Source organism: Vicugna pacos, chromosome 3 (genome assembly GCF_048564905.1).
Source record: "Vicugna pacos chromosome 3, VicPac4, whole genome shotgun sequence".
NCBI lineage: Eukaryota > Metazoa > Chordata > Mammalia > Artiodactyla > Camelidae > Vicugna > Vicugna pacos.
The window spans coordinates 26,982,096-27,002,604 of record NC_132989.1 but is presented as its reverse complement, the minus strand read 5'-3'; the positions used below and the strand labels follow the sequence as shown (position 1 = coordinate 27,002,604).

Below are 20,509 nucleotides of genomic sequence, written 5' to 3'. Positions count from 1 at the left end.
TTTAGACCTAAAAACTAAAAAACCAGAACTTCTTAATCATATTGATAAATAGTTTTTATTTAGTCACTAATTTGTACTAGAAAATTGCTTTCCATGTAGGCAGTCTTGGAGGAGTTCAGAGGATTTAAAGTTGAGAATAAGTAGGGAACTTGGCTTACTAATTCATTTAGTTTCTAGTTTGAAAGAGAAATTGAACTCATGTGTGCATATTGCTTGTAACTTGAATAAGCTTAATTTATAGTGTTTGAAGTCTTTCTTAGTTGAAGGTGCTTTTTATTGTGATTTCATTTTGCTAGTATATTCATGGATATATTTAAAAGATGTGTGATCTAAATCTCGTCTAAATTTAGGACTTTTGCATATACATCCATTTTTCCTTTTTTTTATACTTTGTAGAAGTTATTTGGAATGTCACTTAGAGTAAAATTGTTAATCCTTATTTTCCTCTCTCTTATTTCTCTCTCTCCCACCCCAAGAACTTTGACCAAAATAAGCTGGAAGAAGAAATGAGAAAGCGGAAAGAAAGAGTAGAAAAATGGCGAGAAGAGCAACGTAAAAAGGCCATGGAAAACATAGGGGAACTGAAAAAGGAAATTGAAGAGATGAAACAAGGGAAAAAATGGAGTTTAGAAGATGATGATGGTATATTCATTTGTTAGACTAATAGCCTATATAACAATTCATGTAGAATACTCTAGAATTATAAGTAATATTTTATATTGAAATTTTTAGGCCATTTTTTATTGTAGAAAAATACGCATAATATAATGTTTACTATTTTAACCATTTTTAAGTGTACAATTCAGTGGCATTAAGTACATTCACAGTGTTGTGCAGTCATCACCACTGATTTCCAGAGCTTTTTCATCATTCCAAACAAAAACTCTGTACCCATTAACCAGTAATTCTCCATCCTGTTCTCCCCACCCCCCTACTCCCTACTTCCATCTATGATAAGTGCTAATCTACTTTCTTTTTTTCTTTTTTATGCTTAGTTTGTTTGTTTGTTTTTTAATGTAGGTACTGGGGATTGAACCCAGGACTTCACACTTGATAAGCACACACTCTACCACTGAGCTATACCACTAACCCCCAGCCTACTTTCTGATTCTTTGCATTTACCTATTTTGATTACCTCATTTAAGTGGAATCGTACAATGTTTGTCCTTTTGTGTCTGGCTTATTTCACTTAGCACAGTGTCTTCAAGTTCATCCATGTTGTAGCATGTATCAGAATTTCCTCCATTTTTAAGGCTGAGAAATATTATGTCGTATGTATAGACTGCTTTTTGTTTACCTATTCATCTGTTGTTTCATATATAATTTGTTTCCATCTTTTGGCTATTGTGAGTAATGCTGCGGTGAGTATCAGTGTGCAAGTATTGGTTTTAGTCCTAATTTTCAGTTCTTTTGGATATAATACCTAGAAGTGGAATTGCTAGATTCATACTGAGATTTTTAAATGCCCCTTTCGATGTTGATATTAAAATTTATATTGTTGAGTTCAGTAAGGGTCACTGTTTTTGCTTTAGAGTGGAGAGTTGGGATCTTATGGACTCTTTTCTATTGCTCTTTAAATTCTTTATTCTGAATGTTAGTAATGAGGGTAAATTAAGGGCATGTTTTCACTTCCCACTGATTTTTTATAACTTAGAAGAAAAACATTTCCCCTCCATATCTGATTTTTGACTTGTAAGATTTTGACTTGTAAGTGGAAGAGTAAGATTTTATAGGAAAAGGGAATTTTGCTACATTTGCTGTGAAAATTCCTGTGAATTTTTCATTTTCTGTGAAAGTTCTACACAGTGTTTTATTTATTTATTTATTTGCTTATTTATTATATTATTTTTTAAATTGCCATATAGTCAGTTTACAATGTTGTGTCAACTTCTGGTGTACAGCACAATTCTTCAGCCATACATAAATATAAATATATTCATTTTCATATTCTTTTTCACTGAGAACTACTACAAGATATTAAATATGTTTCCTTGTGCTATACCATATAAATTTGTTTATCTATTTTATATATACCAGTCAGTATCTGCAAATCTCAAATTCCCAGTTAATCCCTTCCCACCCCCCAGGGTGTTTTGTTTTAAATCTAAGTGGTAGTGATGTTTTAGTTATATAAAAAACATTAGATTGTCTTGAATTAAGAATGTACTATGATTTTTTGTTTCTGTGCTTTAAAGAAAGATGACTGAAAGAAAAGAAATTAAACATATCCTTTATTGAACATGTCTTTTCCACAAAGTTTTTAGTTCTCCTTCCACTACTGCTCAGTGTAGTTGTAAAATTTAATATCAGAGACCCATTTCTTAGGCATAATTAATCTTTCTGCCTGTTTTCAATTTAATGATTTATAATATATTTCTTTTATTATTAGTATTATTCAGAACTAATACATGCTTGATTCAAATCCTTGCAAGTGTGAGTATTTGAACTGCAATGTTTTTGGGTTAATTGGAAAGATGGATGTTTGTGTAGTAAGAGTAAAGGTTTTAATGGTGATGTGTGGTCTGATTATGAAGTATTTCCTCTTGAAACACGTGTTCAAAGGAAGTGTATCCTGATATTTTAGATGATGAAGATGATCCTGCAGAAGCTGAAAAGGAAGGAAATGAAATGGAGGGTGAGGAGTTAGATCCATTAGATGCTTACATGGAAGAGGTGAAAGAGGAAGTAAAAAAGTTTAATATGAGAAGTGTGAAAGGTGGTGGGGGAAATGAAAAGGTATGGAATTTTCTCCTAGTTTATTTTTAAAGAGTTATATTCCTAATTGGATAGTTTGAATTCGTTATTGTATTGACCTACTACTGACTTGCATGAGTTTTTAAAGTTAGTGTTTTCGTTTCCTTCCCCATCTCAGCAGTGTCACTACTTTTTCTAAGTAGCAGAGATACTACTAAGGTGTTCTTTTGGAAGTCACTCTCATTACCATCATCTTTGTTCAATATCTTTCCTTTCTTGTTGCCTTCTCGTTAGGTCCTCTCCAGACTTCTCCAGCACTCCTATCTTTTATACTCCTGATCCTTTTTACCCTAGTTTGTTTTTCTTTTTCTTAATAGCATTTACTACCTTTTAACAAATTATATAATTTAATTTTTAAGTCATGTTAGTTTGTTCCTTCTTTCTTCTAAAAACTGTTTTATTGATTCACCCTATGCTCCCAGAATAGTATTTGACTTGTTGAATGAGTAAAAAGTACCGTTTAGTAGTATTTTTAAAATAAATTGTGTTGTATAATATTATATAAAATTATATACTATATAATAAGTTACCTATGTATTATTGTGTTACAAAATATAATGTGATTTATTACATTTTAAAATTTAAACAAGTTAGAGAAAGCAAACTGCTTATTGTATTTTTATAAAGTTGTCACTAATAACTAAATTAATTTGAATTATAAATTGTGACAGTTAATTTATTTCATTTGGCATATATTTTGTGTTTCAACTTTGCAAAATATTTTATATTATTTTTTTATTTTAGAAGTCTGGGCCAACAGTCACAAAAGTTGTCACTGTTGTGACAACTAAAAAAGCAGTTGTAGATTCAGATAAGAAGAAAGGTGAGCTCATGGAGAATGACCAGGATGCCATGGAGGTAATTCTTCATGATTTTGACTTTGTTCACCCATCCTAGAAGTATTTATTAGAAAGCATTGATGGAGATGTGCTTTACAGGTATACAGTTTACTGTTAGGAGGAATTCTCACTATTCTGAACAGTATTATAGTCAGTTATCCAATTGGTAGAACATTCCAACATCTTTGACGTCTTGCTGTATGCTTGCTTTGATTTATAATATTGTGTTAATTTCAGGTATACAGCAAAATGACTCAGTGATATATATATATATATATTTTTTTTTTTTTCAGATTCTTTTCCATTATAGGTTATAAGATACTGAATATAGTTCCCTGTGCTATACAGTAGATCCTTGTTTTATGTATAGTAGTGGGTATCTGTTAATTCTGAAGTCCTCATGTATCCCTCCCTACCCCCTTCCGCTTTGGTAACCATGTTTGTTTTCAATGCCTGTAAGTCTCTTTCTGTTTTGTAAATAAATTCATCTGTATTATTTTTTAGATTCCACATATAAGTGATAATCATAATATTTGTCTTTTTCTGTCTGACTTAGTTCACTTGGTGTGATATTCTTTAGGTCCATCTCGTTGCAAATGTGTCCACTTTTTGATTCCCTCTTGTCCCTCATCAGCTCATCCCAGACATACAATAAGGAAAGAAGAAACGAAGTAACAGCATGAATTAAATTTTTTCCCCCTTAATATGCGTTGTAAAGACTTTATATAGAGAGAATGATAGCAGAACTTCATTAAAGCCTTGTTAGAATTATTTTCTAAATTTTAGCTTCATATTGTTATTGTAACTTTCTATAAAGGCAAAGAAAAAATAAACTAACTTGGAAAATTCAGAAAGTAAAGTCAAGGCCACAGAGTATGTTTTAGGATGGGAGGATTTTAAAAGCCAGGACTGTTTTTTCCCCATAAAGAGAAAATAGTAATGAACTTAACTTTTAATTTTTTTTACTTTTATAGTATTCTTCAGAGGAGGAAGAAGTCGATCTTCAGACAGCCCTTACAGGCTATCAGACAAAGCAGAGAAAGCTTCTGGAACCAGTAGATCATGGAAAAATTGAATATGAGCCATTTAGGAAAAACTTTTATGTTGAAGTTCCAGAACTAGCAAAAATGTCTCAAGAGGGTAAAATTTTTAAATGTGTTTATTGGTTATTGTAGGAACAGAGGAGAATACATTTACGTTGCCTGGGAGGAATGTCCATAGGTCTGAGTTGGTGCATAAATAGGAGGAATTTGCCTGGTTTACCCAGGGAAGTGAGAACAGGAACTGGAGGGCGAGAAGTCATTCTAGAGAGTGAGACAACATCTGCAAGGATTTGGAGCAGTGAGGAGTTAGTCTGCTTTTGGAAACATTAAAAAAATGAGCAGAAATTTGTTCGGCTCACGTTGTTGAGATTTATAACTTTTCACTGAAGCTAGCAAAATATTGTTAGCCTTTTCTGAGATTTGAGAGTTAGGAACCAATGTGAATCTGTGTGACATTAATAGAATAAGGATAATCTTGACTACTCTGGCTTGAAGAGCAAGTGGTTATGTTACTTGCCAATTATTGTTCTTTTATTGCTGCTGCAATTGAAGTCAAAATAAAAGCCAAATTGTAGAAATCAGGGTGCTATCTTTTGTCCCTAGTTGGTTATAACAGTAATCCCTTTAACTGTATCTCTGAGCTCTGTCATGTAGATTTTTTATGGAATTATCTTTGGGAACACTAAAAAAGAATTGAAGATTCTTAATTTTCCTATGCTTAATTGAAAGTAAGAGGCACTAGTAGAATAATATTTAAGAGTTTTTAACCTGAATTTTGTTTTGTAGAGGTGAATGTATTTCGGTTGGAAATGGAAGGCATTACTGTCAAGGGAAAAGGTTGTCCCAAACCAATTAAATCTTGGGTCCAGTGTGGGATTTCCATGAAAATCTTAAATTCTCTCAAAAAGTAAGTGGTTGTCCACATTTTTGAATGTCTTCCACTCAAAATAGCCCTTTTACATAAATATTTCCTTTGCTTTTATTTTTACTCTAATGGAAAAAATTATTTTTACTTTAACAGCTTTACTGAGATACAATTTACATAACCATAAAGTTTACCCTTTAAAGTTTACAATTTGATGATTTTTAGTATATTTTATGGGGTTATGCCATCATCACCATAATCAAATTTTAGAACATTTTCATCATTCCGTAAAGAGACCTCTATCCATTAGTAGTCATTCTTCTCCCTTCTTCACACTAGGCAACCAGTAATCTACTGTTTTTATAGATTTGTCTGTTCTGGACATTTCATATAAATGAGATCATACTAACATAGTCTTGTGACTGGCTTCTTTCACTTAACAAAATATTTTCAAATATTTCTACATCATTCGTGATGTAGAGTGTCTTAGTACTTCATTCCTTTTTGCCAAATAATATTTCAATGTATGGATATACATTTTGGGAAAGTTAAACACTTTGAGAGTCCCAAAGATAACAAGTCTTACTTTCTTTTGGTTTGCTTTTTAAGACATGGTTATGAAAAGCCCACGCCAATCCAAACGCAGGCGATTCCTGCTATCATGTCTGGACGAGATTTGATCGGTATTGCCAAGACAGGAAGTGGAAAGACCATTGCCTTTCTGTTGCCCATGTTTAGACACATCATGGATCAGAGATCATTAGAAGAAGGAGAGGGGCCAATAGGTACAATTCCCTTCTTTATGCTTTTTTTTTCAGATAACAGCTTTGTTGTCAGTCAATCAGAAAGACCTGATGCTTTATAATGTTAATTAGAACAATAAAGATGTCATGATGTACAGTTCCTTTATAAATTTGGCACTTTGGGGCTGATTTCCCCTTACCAGCAGGTGGAGTGAGAATCTTCAGAGCTCTGGAGTGACATCTCAGAAGTACAAAAACAGCCTCTCCTGGCACAGCTCAGTTTTTAAACTCTGACTCAGCAGGTAGACTCCTCGTGCATCTGTTTATTTATGTTGAGGTTTGTTCTTAGCCCATATCGGTGGATCTATAAACTCAACATAGAAGATTGTAGGGAAATGTATTTTTCCTTTTTCTTTTTTTGGCCTTAAAAGGCTATGATGCCAGCATTTCATTCAGGATTAGGTCTTCAGATTCAGTTTTCTTGATTCATTTGGCAGAGATCTCTTCTCCAAGCTTGAGTAGGGTTTTGGAAAGTTGTTCAGCTCCTCTCTTGGCAACAGAGGGCACAGTATATTTCTCCTTTGTCTGTACCCTTCAGACCAAGGTTGTTTCCGGAAGCCACGGCATGGCTCTGCAGCACAGTGAGTCACCTGATTATCTTTGCTCTGTGATTTGCAATTGAGAATGGTTTGCATTCTTTTCAACCAGGTATTTTCCTGATGGTTAAGTAAGGCATTTAACTCTCAGTTATATTCCTATATAACTTGTTCTTTAAATCTGTTTAAAATTATACTTCATCACAATCTCCACTGTTATAAAACTTTTGAAATAGAGTTTTCAGAGGTGCGTAAAATGAATTAAAACAAAAATTAGACTAAGAGATCTGAACTTGACTGCAGAGTTTAAATTTAACACTTTAAAGCACAGTCTTAAGAATTTTGATAGTTAGGCTTTTGACATATTTATCTTTTCAGCTGTCATCATGACTCCAACTCGAGAACTGGCTTTACAGATTACGAAAGAATGTAAGAAGTTTTCAAAGACCTTGGGACTTAGAGTGGTCTGTGTTTATGGAGGAACAGGAATCAGTGAACAGGTAGTTACAAAAGGAACATGCAGTTTTTAGAGTCTTTTTCTTGAGTGATTTAATAATGTAAAAATGATTTTTGTTTTGAGATTTTTTTTATAGTAATTGCTTCTAAAATCTTCAAGAATGAGGTGTGAAAACAGTAGTAAGAATGAGTTGTATTAACATTTTATTTTAGAATTTTTGAGTCATTTTCGTATCTTAGCCTTCCTGTTCTTCTTTCCCTGCTCAAGGATGCATTTATTTTTTCCATTTTACAGATGTTCAGAAAGGTTAAGTTGACCAAAGTCTTCGGCTTAGTAGGACTTTGTTTGTCCTAGAACCTAGGTTTCTGATTCCTAGATCAGCATTTATTTTCTCTAAGTGACATCTTTAAAATGTGGTGATGAATGAATACATTAATATCAAAGTTTCATCTGCATTCGTAAATGATTTTGGCAAGAATTATTTAAGCATACGTTCATTTACTCTCCTAAGGCATTTCTCCAAGTGTCTTCTAAAGAGTGATAGTTATCAGATATTTTCTCAAACTAGAAAAAGGAAAAAAAAATGAGTTCTATGGTCAAAAAAGTTTTTGAAATGTTGGATTATATAAAGTTAAAATAGATTTCTTTCCTGCTGAACTTTTTAGTCTTTAATGAGCCTAATGTTTATTGTGATGCTAGAAAAGTGGCATAAATTAAGTGACATTTTCTGAACTTATTTAACCACAAAATCCTTTCTGAGGAGTTGTCTTGTCAGATTCTAGACACATTTTGGGAATATTTGCTGTTGTTATCCCAGTGGTATTTTAAGCATTTGAACTTGGTTTTCTAAGTTTACCTTTGTCAACTTTTTTGGCCACAGCCTATAGTAAGAAATACATTTAAAATATAAGCTAATACACTTATGCACATTCTATTTCTATAGAAGTCAAGCAAAGTTTTATGATGTCTAACATAGCCTGGTATTTTCCAGTCTATTTCATTTTAAAAATGCAGGTTTTGACTTAACTGATTTCATGATTCACCAATGGAAACAACTCTCAATTTGAAAGACACTGATGTATATAATTGGTTTATTTACTGCTTTTTCATGTTCCTTTCTTGGTTTTAAGGGATCTTGTCACATTAAAATTGATAAAAATCTCTGGTTTTCATTTGTTTCAAAGTTACAGCACCGTGTGGTCATTTGCTGCTACCTGTTTCTTTATTAGTACTCCAGTCTTTTGAAGAATTAAGCAGGGAACTTTGATGTCTTCTAATCAGACCTTGCTGTCCTACCTTATGGAGCTGTACAGGACCTTGTACAGTGTTTTCAATAATCTGTGCTTAAGCATTAGTGATAAATGAGCTATAAAATTTCATCTTTTTTTATTAGATTGCTGAGCTGAAAAGAGGTGCTGAAATTATTGTTTGCACACCTGGTCGAATGATTGACATGTTAGCAGCTAACAGTGGTAAGTCAGGGATTTTTTTTAGTTCTTTTTTTTCCTTTTTGAATTCAATACATTTTTGTTAAATCAAAGCAGATACAAGAAACCACCAAAGGGTTTCTACATTTCTTCTTAAAGCTGTAATATCTTAAAATTTGTGTTGTAATAAGCTTATTGTTGCAAGAGTTCATAATATTTTTGCAATTTAATTTAAAATTTCTTCTCAGTACTTCATCTGATTCTTTTAGCCTTGAAGTGAAGTCTGCATCCAATTTTGGCCTAGCTTTGCTTTTGAAAGGGTGGGGGCTATCTTTTTTTTTTTTTTCAGTTGTACAGTTTAAGCTTCTCCACAGGAACTAGTATTTTCTTGCAATACTGAATAAATTAAGATATTGCAGCTTTAAGAAATTTTATCTTTTGTAAATATTGCATGTTTTTAGCTCAGATATTGTGCTTTGTTAAATTATTCCCTATCAAAACTGTTACTAAACTGTTGACATTGTTTAACTTCTGTGGAGAAAGGCCCTTCAAGATTTATAGAACTGGGCTTCCGAGACTTAAACCATCAAAGGTAGGTAATTTAATGCTGTTCCCAATCTTGCAAAACTAATTGGGGCTGCAAATGTTAATGTGAAATACTTAAACATTGGAAAGCATTTATTTTGGCTCATTTCAGTTTCTTGAAGAAAATGCTTTCAAAGGTTTCCATTGCAGTATTCATTTTATATATATAATACAATATTAAAAACTATGAGTAATGCATGTTTCTAATAGCATTCTGCTTGGATTTCTGTGTACATTTAATTCTAATTCTACATGAAGTTGGTAAAGTGACATTGAAATTGATAAATCATTGTGCTTGTACAGCATATGAAAAGTTTTGGGTTGAATGCTGATAAAATAATCCCTTGTTTTTTCTCAATGCTCCATTAAGTCTCCTCCTGATATTCATCTTGATTAATTTTACCTTTTTCCCTTATCTATCCTTTTGGTTTATATTTAATAACTATTTTATACATGTTTTTGCCAGGTGATTGAATCAACAATCGATAGAAACGCTTATATTAATCCTTTAGAAAAGGTTTCCTGTGTATGTATTTAGTTTTTCTTGGCTAAGAAGCCAGTTGCATTTATTTAAACCAGTGGGAACACTTAGTAAAATTGGATTTGTACCTTGGATTTGTACCTTTGTATAGAAAAATGTATATATGTAATACCTTTGGTATTTAAAATTTTTGTGTAATATGTTAGTTACCTAATGATAATGAGTAGCTTCTGTTTTTACTGTTTTGACATGCCCATTAGAAGCTTCTAACTATATATAAGTAGGTATGTACTACATAAAATAATGTAAAGAAAGGTTTTCTGCATCTGAAATAGTTAGCACTGGAACTTGCTTTCCACACATACGCTGTAATCTCTAATATGTTTTTTCCTAGGTGATGCTGTCAGATAATGGCTGATGTGGCTCGATGCTCCATCTCAGTCTTAGTTTTATGATGTGTTTTGGAGAGGGCTGTTTTCTGAATTTTACAGGTTCTTCAGGCCCTACGATGGTATGCAAGAGACGAGTTTGACAAATAAAGGGCCTCATGTACCCATTGTCAGAAAGTATTTGCCATTAGATTAAGATATTATAAATCAAAATTTCTTTTCACTGTTTAAAGATACCTAACTTACCCCTCTGGTTAAGTCAGGCATTTTAGTTCCCTTTACAGTTTTTTAAAGTTTTTGGTAGTCATAAAATGAGTTGTGACTGATTTTTAGTTTTCTTTTTGTCTTTATTTTTTTTCTTCATGTTAGGTCGGGTTACAAATCTTCGAAGAGTGACGTATGTTGTTTTAGATGAAGCAGACAGAATGTTTGACATGGGTTTTGAACCACAGGTACTCATTAAATTTCTTAGTGTTTTGAACTATAAAATAAACCTTGTAACTGCCATGAGAATGAAATGTTTGCATGGTTTCTCAAATTTGCACACATCTTTGTTGTATGGTAGTACAGTGGAAAATTAGAAGTGGAGTGCTAATAGAAATTGAAGCTTTCATTTTTTTTTAATAGTTTTCACTGTACTTCTAAATAAATTGCTTTAATGCATGGTTTTAACTACCTCACCATCTAGATAGCACAGCTTGTTTACATTCTCCCCATGTAAAAACTAAGGCTCAAAGCATTTGTCTAGCTTTAAATTTTTATATTCTTCATATACGCTATTTACTCAAATACAAAGTTTCAACAGTACAGACTTAAAGTTAGAAGCACATGTTAAAAGGTAGTAGTTTTTCTTAGCAATAGCAGTGTGAGTTGTCAGTGTGCTATGGAGGCCAAAAAAACTTTTTTTTGATCACAGACTGCAGTATTAGAAATGGGGTATTGGAAAGGGATAAGGTGAAAGTCGTGCTCAGTGTTTTCAATCCATTCATGTGTTCTCCAAAAAAATAGTAGTGTATATATTGTGTGTAGATTTAGGGACAAAATTCTGAATGAGATACAGAGGAGCATAAAACAGAATCAACAGGACTGTGGTAACCCTTGAACCAAGTGAGAAACAATTAAAGGAATGAGGAGTATTTAGTTTGACGTAGGGGGTTTGATAACATCCTTTAACTCTTTGAACAAAGGCTGTCACATAAAAGAACCATTGAATTTATCCTTTGGGTCCCAAGGAGTAGAACTGGCACCCAGTGGGGATGCTGTAGCGAGCTTGATATGAGCATAATGTGAGAAAGACTGGATAAGCATTATTAGGAGATTAAACAGGTTACTTGGTAGGAGAGAGATATTAAATATGCTTTTCATCCATGTGCTTGAGTAGAGTCAGTGTCCATTTGCGGAGATCAGAGGGAATTGAAGAAGTAGGTGGAAGATGGATCTAGGTGCCCTTTAATGTCTTTCCCAATCTGTTCATTGATTTTTATCATAGTCATGGGACTTTACAACTGTCATCACTATTCAATACCAGAACATTTTCATTGCACTCCCCCAAATAAAACCCTATCCTAATTAGTTGCTTTTGTTTTAAATCCTATCCTGTGAATTAAAAAAAAAAATCTCCTTTCTATTGTATTTTGTCTTTCTTGGAGAGTGTAAAAATAGACACATGTGTTCAATCTTCCATCTTTCCCTGGAAATTGATTTCATGACTTTTTCTTGATGCATTCTTTTGTTTGGGACCGCTTTTTCAGTAGAAAGAACTCAGAAGTACATTTTTTGAATCTTTGCATGTATGAAAATCCTTAGTCTGTCCTTATATTTATTTGACATTTAGCTAGACTTGAGGTGAGAATAATTTTCCTTCAGAATTTCTTTTAGTTTCCATTGGTTTTCTTGAGAAATCCAATAGTTATTCAGTTATTAACCTTTTGTCTTTAATTTGAATTTTTTTGTCTTGAACCTTGTTGAATCTTTATCCTTAATGTTCTGTAATTTCAGTGTTGTCCTGTCATTTAGGTTTGTTTTTTCCAACAAATGTCCTGACTACTTGGTTGGTTCTTTCAGTCTAGAAACTCAAATCCTTCACTTCTGAGAAATTTTCTTGAATTTTTGATGATTTCCTTCTTGTTTTCTGGAACTCTTATTTGGGTATTGGACCTCTTGGACTCATCCCTTACTTTTCCTAATTTTTCTTCCCTTACTTTTCCTAATTTTTCCTAAGTATTTTCCACCTCTTTGTCATTTTACCTTACTAGAGATCTCCTAAACTCTAAGCTTTCAGCCTATTTAATTTTTGAATTCTGTTTTCATAGTTTTAATTTCTAAAAGCTCTTTTCTTTTCTCTGAATTTTAATTTTAAATAGCATCCTGTCTTTGTTTCATAGGTACAGAAATTTCTTAAGTTTCTCTGGGTATTGCTGATAGTTTTTTGAAACTTTCATCTCCTTGCATAGTCTCCTCCTCCCTCCTTGCTTTTTTCTTTCTGTGTATGCCAGTACATTTGAAAGCTTTTGGTTAAACAGACTCAAGAACACTGAAATAGTCTTACATTTATTAAATAAGTCACCTTTTAATTTTCCCACAAGGAAAGCACCAGTTTCTGACCATTTTTAACTAGTGAGTTCTACCACTAGTAGAACTATTCAAGGAATTAAAAATTATGTTTCTAGCCATACTGTATTTCAAAGTATAAAAAAGAAGGAATACTCATCAATTTATATAATTTATATTTAACTTTTAAAATAGCTCTGTTAAGGTATAATTATATACCATAAAATTCACCTTGTTTAAGTGTGTAATAAAATGGTTTTTAGTACACATACAGATTTGTGTAGCCATCACCGCAATTCAATTTTAGATCACGTCTTTCTCCAGAAAAATGTCTTGTGCCTGTTTGCATTCATTTCCTATTTTCACCTCAGCCTGAGGTAGCCACTAATCTATTTTCTGCCCTAAAAAAATTTGCCTTTTCATGATGTTTTATATAATGGAATAATACAATGTATAAATGGAATATACATCTAGCTTATACTGATTTCACGTAGGACATATGTTTGACCATTTGTCATTACTTCACTCTTTTTATTGCCGAGTAATTAGTATTCCATCATATGAATATATGTCGTATTTTGTTTCCCCATTAACCAGCTGATGAATATTTGGATTATTTCCACTTTTGCTCTGTTAGGAATAATGCTAATGTGAAAATTTGCATACAGGTCTTTGTATGGATGTATGTCTTCATTTCTCTTGGGTAGATTACCTAGGAGTTGAGTTGCTCATTGTATGGTAATTTATATTTCACTTCCTTAGAAACTGTCAAACTTTTTCATAGTAGCTGTTCCATTTTATAGGCCAATATAATATTGATATCAAAATCAAACAAGTTGTATTACAATTTCATGTATAATGATGCAGAAACTCTAAATATATGTGTGTATGTGTGAGTGTGTATATATATATATGAACCAGTTATAGCGATGCTTAAAAAAGATAATCATATTGAAGTTAGTATCCTTTGGATGCAAAGCTGGTTTAACATTAGAAAAATCAAGTTACATAATCCATCCTATTACCATTATCTCAAATAATGTAGAAAAGGCATTTGAGAGAATTTCACTCATGGTTTACAATTTTAGCACATTAAGACTAGTTGGGAACCTCTTTAATAATGGATACTACCAAAATAATCCTACAGCAGACCTTATACTCACTGGTGAAGCTTTGAAGCTATTAACATAAGAAACAAAATAGTTAACACTCATTCAGCCTTTTACTGGAGGTCCTAGCACAGTAAGCAAGAAAAGGGTATAATGTTTAGAAAGGAAGAAACAAGTGTTATCTGCAAGTGATGTGACTATTTTTGTAGAAAACTAAAAATAATCTGCAATAAATGATTAGAGTTAATGAGAGAATAGTAAACTTTATGGATACAAAAGCAGTTAACAGAAATCATTTACGTTTCTTTTCCTTGTAAGTTAAAAAATGTACTTTAAAAATCATATAAGTTATAAAAGCATGAAACAATAAGCTTGACAAAGATCTGTGAGATATATCTGGAAAAAATTATTAAAAACTTTACTGGAAAACAAAGAAGACTGAAATTTATGTGAAGATCAGGTGGCAAAGAGGTAACTCTCCCGAAGAACAGGGGCAGGATAGATATGAGAGAAGCTACTTCTTGAAGGTCTGGTTTGTTACCATTTTAGGATTTAGCTTTCTTGGCTCTGCTAAGTCAGGTAGTACTTGATCAAAACGTTGCTGCTGTCATCTCTTGTCTTATTTTCTTTGTCTTTGCAGTTTTTTAAAACAATCCCTGTGTTGTTACATTTTATAAAGGGTTTTTTTTTTGTGTGTGTGTTTTATTTTTTTTTTCTTTTTTGTTGTGTCAAATTCCAGTGTTCAGTACAATTTTTCAGTCATACATGGACATATACACACTCATTGTCACATTTTTTTCTCTGTGATTTATCATAACATATAAAGGGTTTTTCAAGGGAAGAGAAGTAAATATATGTGGTAAACTAACAGTCTTTAACTGAAAGTACCGGCATATGTTTTAAACCCATCGTTTTGAATGCTGGGTGCAGAACAGATCTCATATTGGGCAGGAGTAAAGGCAGGGAGACCTGCTAGGACATAGCTGAAATAATCCAGATAAGAGATGGCTGAGGTTTGGACCAGGAGCCCAGGATTTCCACATGCCTTGGGTAGGATGACCCTTTTCACAGTATCATGTCCTCCTTGACTGGAGTGAAAATGTGGTCATAGAATTCTGTATATTCCTGGCAAGACCTTCAACATTCCCAATTTCCAGCCACTCACCACTGTCTATCTTGATGCCATCATCAATAATTTTATTTATTATATCTCTTTTTTTCTTGCTTATACCAGTCACCACAAGGATCCTAGAACTCTCTGATTGCTCCAGGGCTCTGTAGACACTGAGTCAGTTAATTGCTGCCTGTATTCCATCCCCTCAGCAATATGTCCACCTTCATTGTTCTGTTTTTTTCTGTAGTTCTTACCACCATTTGTCACAGATTGTTTATCTGTCCACCCTCCTCAGAATATAAACTGTATGAAACAAGTTTTTGTCTGTATTTATTGCATATTCCAAACACTTAAAACAATGCCTGGCACATATGGTTGCTCAATAAAAGTGTGTTAAATTAGTGAAGGAAAAACAGTAATTCCAATGAAGAATAGTTGCACCGTAGGTATCATTTGAAAATCAAGACTGCATAATTTGTTGATGGATTGGGTGTCAGATGAGTGAGAGAGAGTAGCTATGGATGGCTTCTAGATTTTTGGTATAAACCTGTGGATGGCTAGAGTTGCCATTTCTTGAGAGGGGGAACCTATGAGATGAGCAAATGATGATGTCAAGTCAGTCGTAACATTCTAAGCTAACAAGTGTAAAAGTCGCAGAGTAGGTGATCTCTATAAAGTTCCTTCTACTTGGTTTTACCATCCTATGATTTCTGGAGACTACACTTACCATATTTATTGTACTATTTTCTCAGGTTATGCGCATTGTTGATAATGTTCGTCCTGATCGACAGACAGTTATGTTTTCAGCAACTTTTCCCAGAGCTATGGAGGCCTTGGCTCGCAGAATCTTGAGTAAACCCATTGAAGTGCAGGTTGGAGGGAGAAGTGTGGTTTGCTCGGATGTGGAGCAACAAGTGGTGGGTACAAATCCTTAGAAAATCACCAATTCTCTGGATGTTTTGTTTTTATGTTGGTTGGGGGGAGGTAATTAGGTTTATTTATTTTTTTAATGGAGGTATGGGGATTGAACCCAGGACCTCATGCATGATAGGCAGGCACTCTACCACTGAGCTATACCTTCCCCCCTCCAGTTCTCTGAATGTTTAGGCAGTGTGTCATCCTTTTGGGATCATTGTTTGTGATGTAGGTTGATAATTTCTAAAATTAAATAGTATACATCAGCTGCAGCTTTTAGCATTTTTACCAGATATTTGAATATGCTATTCTATGGAACTGTTTACATGCTCTTCTAGTTTCTTTCACCAGAGTGATGGGCTAGTAGGTAGAAATGTCACATACCTATATTATTTGGTTAATAAGATGTGAGGTTAAAGGCAGAGAGAACAGATAATCATTTGTCCACATCTGCAAGCCTCTTACTCTCTGAAAGTTACAAATTTTTTTGGTCTTAATGGTTTACCAGTTAAAATCAACAATTTCCTACCCCCTTCTAAAGATATAGCAAGATGTTGTCATTTATTTATTTGCCACAAATGAAATGAATTTTTGTTAAAGAAATGTATTCAGATTTTTATTCCATTAATTTTGTACAATTTGGTGTTTCCAGATTGTGATTGAAGAAGAAAAGAAATTCTTGAAGCTTCTTGAGCTTCTCGGCCATTATCAAGAATCAGGATCTGTCATTATATTTGTGGATAAGCAGGAACATGCTGATGGTCTTCTGAAAGATTTGATGAGAGCTTCTTATCCTTGCATGTCTCTTCACGGAGGTAATGTTTAATGAAGTATCTGTTAAGTACTTACCTTGGCCAAGCACTGCGCTGTGTTCAGAGTGATAGTGTATTTACTTTGTACTCTAAGTTAGTACTAAATTTTATATCCTTTCTCACAGTTTTTCATTCACAACAGTTCTGTAGGAGAAAGCATTATTATTATTCCATCTTAGCAATAAAGAAAATAAGACAATAGAATGTTGGTTTGACCAGATTCATAGCCATTAATTAGCTAAGGAGGAACTGAACTTAAAATTTTCTGACTCATGTTACATTCTTTCCATTATACCTTGCTACCTAGAGGTTTTTATGATTCACATTAGAGCTTTAATTGAAAATTTAAAGTAACATTTTAATTCTTGTGTAACATCACCACTGTTGTGTATATGTGGCACCTAGAATAATAAATGTATGAAACAGAGACCGTTCACATTACACTCATTAACCAAGTGTTTTGACATTATGGGTTTGTGACAAATTACCCCCCAATTTAATGGCATCGGTCATTTATTCTGTTTATGAATCTGCAGTTTCTGTAGAGATTAGCACAGATTTAGTCTGTCTCTTATGCTCTGTCTGCTGGGGTGACTCAGTTGGGGCTAGGGATATATTTCCAATTTGCCTTACTTATGCAGCTGGCAAGTTGGTACTGGCTCTTGACTAAGAGCTCAGTCAGGCTGTTGATGGGGAATCCTGGCTGTTCCCCTTGTTAGCCTCTCTATGAGGCCACTTGGCACAGAAGGCGAGAACCAAAAGCTGCCAGGCCATTTAAGGACAATACTGGGAAGCAGAAGAACTTTTATTTCCACCATATTCTATAAGTCAAAATAGTCACTGATCTGGCCCAGATTCAAGGGGAAGGAGGCATAGACTCCAACTCTTGATGGGAAAGTGTGATTCCACATACAAAAGGACGTGTGGGATAGAACATACTTTTGCCGTCTTTGGAAAATACAATCTACCACACCAGGCTTCATGTGGGATGCAGTTAAAAGGGCTTTGAGGGTATGTCTTTGGTTAACTTTTAATATGATTCATTATGTTTTCCTTTTTTTTAATGAATAAAATGCACTTTACATGAAAATTTTTCCATTTTAACCATTTTAAAATGTATAATTCAGTGGTATTAAGTACACTCACCATGTTGTGTAACCATCACCATTATCTTTTTCCAGATAATCATCACAAATAGAAACTCAGTACCTGTTAAGCAATACTCAATTTCCTCTCACACCCTCCTTTGCCCCAGCCCATGGTAACCTGTATTCTACTTTTTGAATCTATGAGTTTGCCTTTTCTAGATATTTCACATAAGTAGACTTAAACAGTATTTGTCTTTTTGTGCCTAACTTATTTCACTTAACATCTTTAAGGTTTATACATGTTGTAGCATGTATTAAAATTTTCTTCTTTTTTAGTGCTAAGTAATATTCCATTGTATATATGTACCATATTTCCTTTAGTCATTCACCTAAGTATTGATGAACACTACAGTTGTTTTTACTTTTTGGGTTTTGTGAATAATGCTGCTTTGAACATTGATGTACAAGTATCTACTTGAGTTCCTCCTTTCATTTCTCTTGAGTATATACCTGGGAGTGGAACTGCTATGTCACGTGATAAGTGTTGTTTAACTTTTTGAGGAACCACCAGACTTTTTTATAGCAGCTGCACCATTTTGCATTCTCACCAGCACTGCATTAGGGTTCCATTTTATCCACAGCCTGACTTGCATTTGTTGTTTACAGTTTTTTTTTTTAATAGTAGCCATGCTGGTAGATGTGAAGTGGTATGTTAGTGTGGTTTTGATTTGCATTTCCCTAATGATTAATGAGGTAGAGCATCTTTTTATGTGTTGCTTAGGCATTTGTATATCTTCTTTGGAGAAATGTCTATTCAAGGCCTTTGCCAATTTTTTTATTGGCTTGTTTTGTTTTTTTCTTGCTAAACTGTAGGATTTCTTTATGTATTCTGAATAGCAATCCTTTATGAGATAAGTGATTTGCATATTTCCCCCACTCTGTGGGATGTCTTTTCACTCTTTGGATAAGTGCCCTTTGATGTTTTAATTTTGAAGTCCAAGGTATTTATTTTTTTCTTTTGTTTGTTGCCTGTTCTTTTGGTGTCATATTGAAGAAATCATTGCCAAATCCAAAGTTATAAAAAGTTTCCCCTATGCTTTCTTCTAAGAGTTTTAAAGTTTTAGCTCTTAAGTTTAGGTCTTTGATTCATTTTGAGTTAATTTTTGTATATGGTGTAAGATACTGGTCCATCTTCATTCTTTTGAATGTGGAGGTTTGGTTTCCCAGCACCATTTATTGAAAGGACTATCTTTCCTTGTTGAATTGTCTTGGAACTCTTCTCAGAATCAAATGACCATTTACGTGAGGGTTTATTTCCAGACTTTCTATTCGATTCCATTGGTCTATATGACTGTCTTATGTGAGAGTCATTTTATTTGTTAATAAATATTTATTTATTTATTTTTTAATGAAGATACTGGGGATTGAACCCAAGACCTCGTACTGCTAAGCATGCCTGAGTCATTTCATTTTTAATTTTGATCTCTGTGCATTTACTTTTCTTTAAAAATAAACTTTGTATTTTAGAGCAGTTTTAGGTTCATAGCAAAATTGAGCAGAAGTTAGAGTACCATGTACTTCTTTTTTCTACACATGCACGGCCTCCCCCACTATCAACATCCCACACCGCAGTGTTACATTCGTGAACCTACATTCATTAGCTTAGACATTTTTATCAGGACACATCATTGTCATCCATAGTTCATAGTTTACAGTAGGGTTCACTTCTGCTGTTATAAATTTTGTGGGTTTGGACAAATATATAATGACATGTCTTCATCAGTATAGTATCAGAGTATCTTCAGCATGCTAAGAATCACCTGTGCTTTGCCTATTCACATCTCCTTTCCTCTGCCCCTTAATCACTGACTTTTTATTTTCTTCATATTTTTGCCTTTTCCAAAATGTCCACATTTACTTTTTTTTTAACATTTTTTATTGATTTATAATCATTTTACAATGTTGTGTCAAATTCCAGTGTTCAGCACAATTTTTCAGTCATTCATGGACATACACACACTCATTGTCACATTTTTTTCTCTGTGGTTTATCATAACATTTTGTGTATATTTCCCTGTGCTATACAGTGTAATCTTGTTTATCTATTCTACAATTTTGAAATCCCAGTCTATCCCTTCCCACCCTCTTACCCCCCTGGTAACCACAAGTCTGTATTCTCTGTCCATGAGTCTTTAGATTCCACATATGAGCGATCTCATATGGTATTTTTCTTTCTCTTTCTGGCTTACTTCACTTAGAATGACATTCTCTAGGAGCATCCATGTTGCTGCAAATGGCGTTATGTTGTCGGTTTTTATGGCTGAGTAGTATTCCATTGTATAAATATACCACATCTTCTTTATCCAGTCACCTGTTGATGGACATTTAGGCTGTTTCCATGTTTTGGGTATTGTAAATAGTGCTGCTATGAACATTGGAGTGCAGGTGTCATCCGGAAGTAGATTTCCTTCTGGATACAAGCCCAGGAGTAGGATTCCTGGGTCATATGGTAAGTCTATTCCTAGTCTTTTGAGGAATCTCCACACTGTTTTCCATAGTGGCTGCACCAAACTGCATTCCCACCAGCAGTGTAGGAGGGTTCCCCTTTCTCCACAGCCTCTCCAGCATTTGTCATTTTTGGATTTTTGAATGACGGCCATTCTGACTGGTGTGAGGTGATACCTCATTGTAGTTTTGATTTGCATTTCTCTGATAATTAGTGATATTGAACATTTTTTCATG

General features: G+C 33.7%; 1 protein-coding gene and 1 non-coding gene across 3 annotated transcripts in view; one reads left to right on the top strand and one right to left on the bottom strand.

Moving 5' to 3' along the window:
* DDX46 (DEAD-box helicase 46) overlaps positions 1 to 20,509 on the top strand; it is a 52,107-nt gene that overhangs the window by 10,089 nt on the left and 21,509 nt on the right. For both annotated transcript variants that reach the window (XM_006212798.3, XM_031673046.2), the window contains exons 5-15: positions 477 to 642; positions 2,585 to 2,736; positions 3,499 to 3,612; positions 4,568 to 4,733; positions 5,423 to 5,543; positions 6,111 to 6,286; positions 7,219 to 7,340; positions 8,691 to 8,769; positions 10,549 to 10,631; positions 15,705 to 15,869; positions 16,520 to 16,682. In XM_006212798.3, the coding sequence (XP_006212860.1) occupies positions 477 to 642; positions 2,585 to 2,736; positions 3,499 to 3,612; positions 4,568 to 4,733; positions 5,423 to 5,543; positions 6,111 to 6,286; positions 7,219 to 7,340; positions 8,691 to 8,769; positions 10,549 to 10,631; positions 15,705 to 15,869; positions 16,520 to 16,682 (1,507 nt within the window). The remainder of the gene's footprint in view (positions 1 to 476; positions 643 to 2,584; positions 2,737 to 3,498; positions 3,613 to 4,567; positions 4,734 to 5,422; positions 5,544 to 6,110; positions 6,287 to 7,218; positions 7,341 to 8,690; positions 8,770 to 10,548; positions 10,632 to 15,704; positions 15,870 to 16,519; positions 16,683 to 20,509) is intronic.
* TRNAD-AUC (transfer RNA aspartic acid (anticodon AUC)) lies at positions 15,963 to 16,034 on the bottom strand. The gene has a single exon. It is a non-coding gene; the product is annotated as a tRNA-Asp (tRNA).